This window comes from Emiliania huxleyi, assembly GCF_000372725.1.
Source record: "Emiliania huxleyi CCMP1516 unplaced genomic scaffold EMIHUscaffold_84, whole genome shotgun sequence".
NCBI classification, from domain to species: domain Eukaryota; phylum Haptophyta; order Isochrysidales; family Noelaerhabdaceae; genus Emiliania; species Emiliania huxleyi.
The window spans coordinates 116,684-122,683 of record NW_005195736.1 but is presented as its reverse complement, the minus strand read 5'-3'; the positions used below and the strand labels follow the sequence as shown (position 1 = coordinate 122,683).

Below are 6,000 nucleotides of genomic sequence, written 5' to 3'. Positions count from 1 at the left end.
CTGACGACAGGAGCCCCACCCCATTCAAAGTGCAAGGCCCAGTGCGCGTGGGTGAGCGGTGTGTGTGTGTGTGTGTGTGTGTGTGTGTGTGTGTGTGTGTGTGTGTGTGTGTGTGTGTGTGTGTGTGTGATTTTTAAAGACCAACAAGAAATCACGACTCTCACAGTGATTTGGGCTCGGCAGCTTGTCAGCCCTCAGCCGAAGCTGGGGCCGGTCCCGTAGCCGAGAGAGCCCGCGCCGATGAGTTCGACGCGGTCGGGGGGGCCTGCGAAGAGGCCAGCGAGTTGGCGATCGCTGTACTTCAAGGGGGTCATCAAGTGACCGCGGCTGACAAGCCAGAGGTCGATACTCTGGGCGACCCATCGGATGCCACGAATGCCTGAAGGAGAGGGAGGCGAGGCCAGAGGCAGGCTCAGCTGCTCTCGGGTGATCACGCTTTGGTGGCTGAAGGACCCGATGGTCCTGTCACATTCGTTCGTGGGGTCGCGGGGGTAGAAGAATTCGAGGTAGAATCGAGTCAGCACATCCTTGTAGTACAGCGGACCGCCAGGCTCGCCGGGAGCATCCGCAGGGAGGCAGCATATGAGGCACCAGTCTTCTGCGAAGAGCTCAACAGCTGCGGCCGCGATGGCAGAGTCGGCCGCGGTTCGAGCGAGCAGCTTTTGGCTGCGGGATCGAATCGCGGAAGGCTCATGCCCTCGCGGAGCGCGCGCGTGTGCGAAATGCGACAGAAAGACGACAGGCGCCTGAGCGCTGTACGCCTGAACTTTTGTCGCCGCAATCGCCACCGCCGCCATCTTGACGAGCAGCGCGAGCGCGCTCGTCGGCGGCCAGCCGTCGCGGGCCGGGCCGAGCCCGGCCTCAACCGGCCGCGCCGCCGCAGCAGGCCCGGAGGCCCACATGGCGGCCGACCAGCTGATAAGGAGGTTCTCTCTCTCTCTCTTTCTCTCTCTGTGTGTGTGTGTGTGTGTGTGTGTGTGTGTGTGTGTGTGTGTGTGTGTGTGTGTGTGTGTGTGTGTGTGTCACGTCACTGCATCCTCCGCCGGTTCCTCCCGTCGCCTCTTCTTTGTTCGAATGTTTTTCAATCCATCCTTCACGAAGCCCTCCCATGTAGCTAGCGTTCTTGGCGAATGTCTCGAAATGGCCAGCAGGCGCTGTCTGCTCGCGGTCTGTGCGGGCCGCTCGTCCTCCTCGCCCTTCTTTCGTCCTCCCGTCCCTCCCCTCCACCATGGCCTTCTCGGCACTTCTTTCTCCATCCGCCTCGCCCTGCCTTTTCGCATCGTGCCGTTCGCCCTCCATTCGGTGACCTCCATGGCTGTCCGCCCCTTTTTGGGTGGCGCTCTCGATACGGTTGCGTCAACCTCGACGTCGCTGTCGCCCTCCCCGTCCCCGCCGGCGTCCGTGCCTCGGTTCGCGTCATCGGTAGCGTCTCCGTTGTTCCCTCGTGCCCCGCCGTCGCCCTCTCTGCTCGGGCCGTTAGCGATTTCGCTCCTCCTGCGTGTCGCCCCTCCGTCCCCTCCCCTTTCTTCGTCGTCATCGTCGCTGTCGCGAAAGCCCTCCGGTCCCTCGATTCCCTCGCCTATCCCCTCCGCTGCGTCGTCCCAGTTTATATCCTCATCCTCTGCGCACGTCGCGTTGGCTTCCTCTCTCCCCCTTTCCTCCCTGCCCCTCTCGCTGTCTGGTGTTAATGGACCCCCTTCCTCTCCCTCGCCACCGTCACCGTCTCCATCCCCGTCGCTACCGCCCTCCATGCCCGCCGCCCTTTGTTTCACACTCGTCTCTGCCATGTCCGCCGTCGCCGCCGTCCTGTCTGCTGCGCTCTGTGCTCCGTGGTACAGTCGCTTATTGTTGCTCAGGATTAGCTCACGCACCAGGACAGCCTCCTGCTCGTTATTTTGGCTTGCCGATATGCATCCAAAGTTCCACGCTAGCTCCTCCTTCGTCACGTCTATCTTTTTGCAGTATCTCGCGAATGCCGTCCGCGCTTGCTGGGGTGTTATTGCGTTCGGATCCGCCCTGGTCCCCGCCCTGTATCCCATCTCCTTGCGGTGGCTCCTGTATATGAGTCCCCATATGACCATGTGATTTCTTGGCCTTCCTTGACTCCCCTCTCTGCAAACAGGACCATCACCTGCGCAGCTGCCTTGCCTAATTGTATCTCCTCGTAGCGTACGAAGTGCGTCGCCCTCGTGCCTCGTTTCGGCTCATTCGATGCTGCAGGCCAGTCGAAGTTACACCGCGCCGCGACGCTGTCAAAGTCGGTGAAGCGCTTCACCCTCTCTATACTCTAACTACGGCTTTAACCAACAGACTCCATTTGCTCCAAACATGTCAACGCCTCTCGACGCATCGCACTAGGCCGCGAGTCTCACTTCCGAGCCCGGTGCAGCTCGAGCTCCGCCTCTCTCACCGCCTCCTCCACCACCCGCACCACCTGCTCCTCCTCCTCCGCGAGCCAGCTGCGCTGGTCCACCAGCTCCTCGGCCGCCGCCACCTCGCTCGTTGGCAGCTTCGCGCTCCGCTGGGCGCGGATCCGCCGCGTCCAAAACGGCCGCTCCTTCCCGCCGGCGGCCGACGAGGAGGCGCCCCGCCCCTCGTCGCGCAGCAGCCTCCCCTCCCCCGCGTGCGACAGCAGCCGCCCGCCCGAGGCGCGGGAGACGGCGAGGCGCGCGTCCGGGCTCGCACGCACCAGCAGAGCGAACGCCGCGGCCAGCGCCGCCGCCGCGGCCGCAAAAGCCCACGCGAGCGCCCTCGCCCTCCTGGCGGCGTCCTCGAGCGCACCTGCCTCGTCGCGCGCCGCCTCCGCCTCGAGCGCGAGCTGCTCGGCCGCCTTGACCGACTGCTGCGTCTGCTGGGTCTGGACCTGCAGCGCGGCGCCGCACGACGCGGGCGGCGCGGGCGGCGCGCCCGCGAAGCCCGCCGGGTCGACGAGCGCGTTTGCGGACGCCACCGCGGCGAGCCAGCGCGCCGACGCCTTTGGGTGCCTCCGCTGGGTGGCGTAGTCGGTGTACACGAGTCCGAACCGCTCCGAGTAGCCCATCTCCCACTCGAAGTTGTCGAGCAGCGACCTACAGGACGGGGCGCGGCAGAGGGCTCCGCGACCCGGCACCCGCCGCCCCCTCCACGCCCCCCGCGGCTCGCGCGAGGGCACCAGGCGTAGTAGCCGCGCACGTCGACGCCGTCCTCGTAGATGGCGCGGCGCAGCTCGGAGGTGTAGTTCGCCAGGAAGCGCACGCGCGAGCCGTCGGCCACCTGCGCGGAGGAGGCAGAGCTGGCGGTGGAGGGCGGTGGAGGGTGGGGAGCCGCAAACGCCGGACATGGGCGCTGCAGGGGCCTCGGGTCCTCGGGTGCCAGAGGCTGGCGCGGCCGCCTCCGGCGGAACGCACGGCCTTCCATCACCGCATCTAGGGCGGCGCACCCCCGCCTCGACCGACTCGTTTCCGGGCGTCGACCAGCCGTTCTCGGTCACGTAGAGCGGCGGGTTGCCGTACCGCCGCTTGACCCACGAGAGGAGCTTGCGCAGCCCCCAGGGCACAGAGTAGAGCCAGGCCGACGCCGCCGCCTCCTCCTTCATCTCCTCCGAGTGCAGCGCGAGCGCCTCGTAGTCTCTCCAGTACGACTCGCCGTTGCCCTCGCCGTAGTGCTTGCCGTAGTGCTTGCCGTTCGGCTGGGCGACGACAAAGGACGATCCGTAGTGGTTGAGCCTGCAGCGTGAATACACCAGCGTCAGGGTTACAGAGCACGGTGGCCGTGCCGCGTATTCGTAGCACCGCGTGCACTACAATGGCTACGCACGATGCATACACGGCCGGATGCAGCGGAATACGCGCCCTCTCGAGCGCCGGCTGGACACAAGGACGCGTCTTCAGCCTCTAGCTGGTCGATCTAGCGGGTCGAGCCCGAAAAAGTCGGCGGACCCCTGGAGCGACTCGAGCTCCGACGGAGTGAAGGTGGGCAGCCGCTCGCCGAGAGAGGCGCGCATCGAGGGCGGGTAGTCGCCCCGCCAGATCGGGTCGCAGAACCACGCCAGCCACCACTCGCGCGCGCGCTCGGCGGCGGCGACATCCTCGGGCGCCGCGGTGAGCGGCTCACGCCAGTCGATGTTGTTTGTGATTCCGATTGCGCCGCCGCTCGCCGCCGCCGTCTCGCGAAAGGCGCGCACAGCGGCGGCGTGGGCGAGGAGGACGTTGTGGCCGGCGAGGTAGGGGCCGGTGCGGACGTCGGCGTATGGCTTTCCGGGCGCCTACAGGCTCGGGCCCTCCCTCCCTGCCCATCCTGGCTCCTCCATATGGCAATCTCGGGTACAGAGTCTGGCGTGGCGCGCGCGGCGTTCGGGCGCCGGCTATCTCTCGGCCATCGCTCGGCCATATCTCAACGATGTCCACCGCAAGGCGGGCGTCTCTCGGCTGTCTCTCGGCTGTCTCTCGGCTGTCTCTCGGCTGTCTCTCGGCCGTCTCTCGGCCCGGTCTCGCCTTGCTTCCCGAGCCGTAGCCGAGGACGGTGAAGGTCCACGGCTCGTTGAATGTGACCCACCGCCGCACCTTGCCTCCCCACCGCTCGAAGCAGAGCCGCGCAAAGTCCTCGAAGTGGCGGACCTCGGGGCAGAGGGCAGGCGGCGGTGAGGCGGTGCCACTCGTGCTGTGCGGCGGCGTGCACACTCGACGCAGGCAGACATGCGTGGGATCATATCCAGGCGGCAGAGCGTTTCCACGCGGCAGAGCGGATCCAGGCGGCAGAGCGGATCCAGGCGGCAGAGCGGATCCAGGCGGCAGAGCGTTTCCAGGCGGCAGAGTCGCCTCCGGGGCGCGAGCTCGGCATAGGGCTTGGCAAATCTAGGTGCGGGCGCACCGTGCCGGCAGAGAGCCAGCCGGGGCTCGCGGCCGTCTGCAGCGCGGAGGGGAGGTCCCAGTGGTAGAGCGTGACGAAGGGCTCGATCTTTGCCGCGATCAGCGCGTCGATCAGCGCGTCGTAGAACGCGGCGCCCTCCTCGTTGACTCCGCCGGCCAGCGTGCCGTTTGGAAGGATCCGAGGCCAGGAGAGCGAGAAGCGGTAGTGCCGTAGACCGAGGCTGGCCATAAGCTGGACGTCCTCGCGGTAGCGGTGGTAGTGGTCGCACGCGACGGCGCCCGAATGATTGCCGCCGCCGCCGGCGATGGCACCAACCTTGACCATCGCCTCATGAGCCGGGCCGCCCGCGCCGGAAAAGTCGTCCCAGATGGACGGGCCACGCCCACCCTCGTTCCACGCGCCCTCGATCTGGTACGCGGCCGTCCCGCTGCCCCACACAAAGCCGGCAGGGAATCCGCCTTCGTGTGTGTACGTGCGCGGGTAGTCGCCGAGGTAAGGCAGGCCGAGTGCGGCGCTAAAGTTGCTCGGATTGTGCAGCGGTGTCGTGCTGGCGGACTCGGGAGTGAGCGCCATTGGGCCTGGTCAGCGAAGTGCTCAACACAGGAGGCTAAAGCACAGGTGCGCCGGACTTGATCTGCCGGTCCAGCCTGCTGTGAAAACAGACTCGCCGAGGCTCGCCCCTCTCGGGTTGACTCGGCCAGACTAAAACCCCGAGAGGCGTGGGAGTACCTCGCTAGACTTGGGGGCGGGTCGGCTTTCATTCTCTCTATGGAGTGCGAGGTATCTCGACTGTTGCCATCCCAACCAAACTGTCACTCGCGCGTTGGAGTAGGGGAGCTGCGGTGGGTGGCTTTGCCTTTGCCTCCGTGCTCCGTTCACGTTGCTGTCTTGGGTCTCCGTTATACTGCTGGGACAATGCGCAACAGCAGTTTCTTGCTGCGCGGCGGGGGCCTAGCACCTGCACTTCTACACACACACACATCCGGGTTGTTTGTGCTTGATGCTGCGCTGCGAGCGAGGGTTTATGAGTGGGAGGTTCTGTGTGGGTCTCGACTCTCGTGTTAGAGCGGGCGAAGGCACACATACACAGGGCGAAGGCCGAAGGCACACAGGCAGGCAGGCAGGGCGAAGGCACACACCACACAGGGCGAA

General features: G+C 66.1%; 1 protein-coding gene across 1 annotated transcript; it reads right to left on the bottom strand.

Annotated features, from left to right (window-relative positions):
* Positions 1 to 2,956: 2,956 nt before the first annotated feature.
* EMIHUDRAFT_68714 (hypothetical protein) lies at positions 2,957 to 5,421 on the bottom strand (the record flags this gene model as incomplete). The annotated part of the gene is made up of 6 exons (XM_005758729.1): positions 2,957 to 3,068; positions 3,152 to 3,271; positions 3,435 to 3,704; positions 3,918 to 4,243; positions 4,500 to 4,595; positions 4,849 to 5,421. Coding segments are annotated over 6 exons (1,497 nt in total), but the record flags the coding sequence as incomplete, so codon positions are not given.
* Between the last annotated feature and the right edge of the window lie 579 nt (positions 5,422 to 6,000).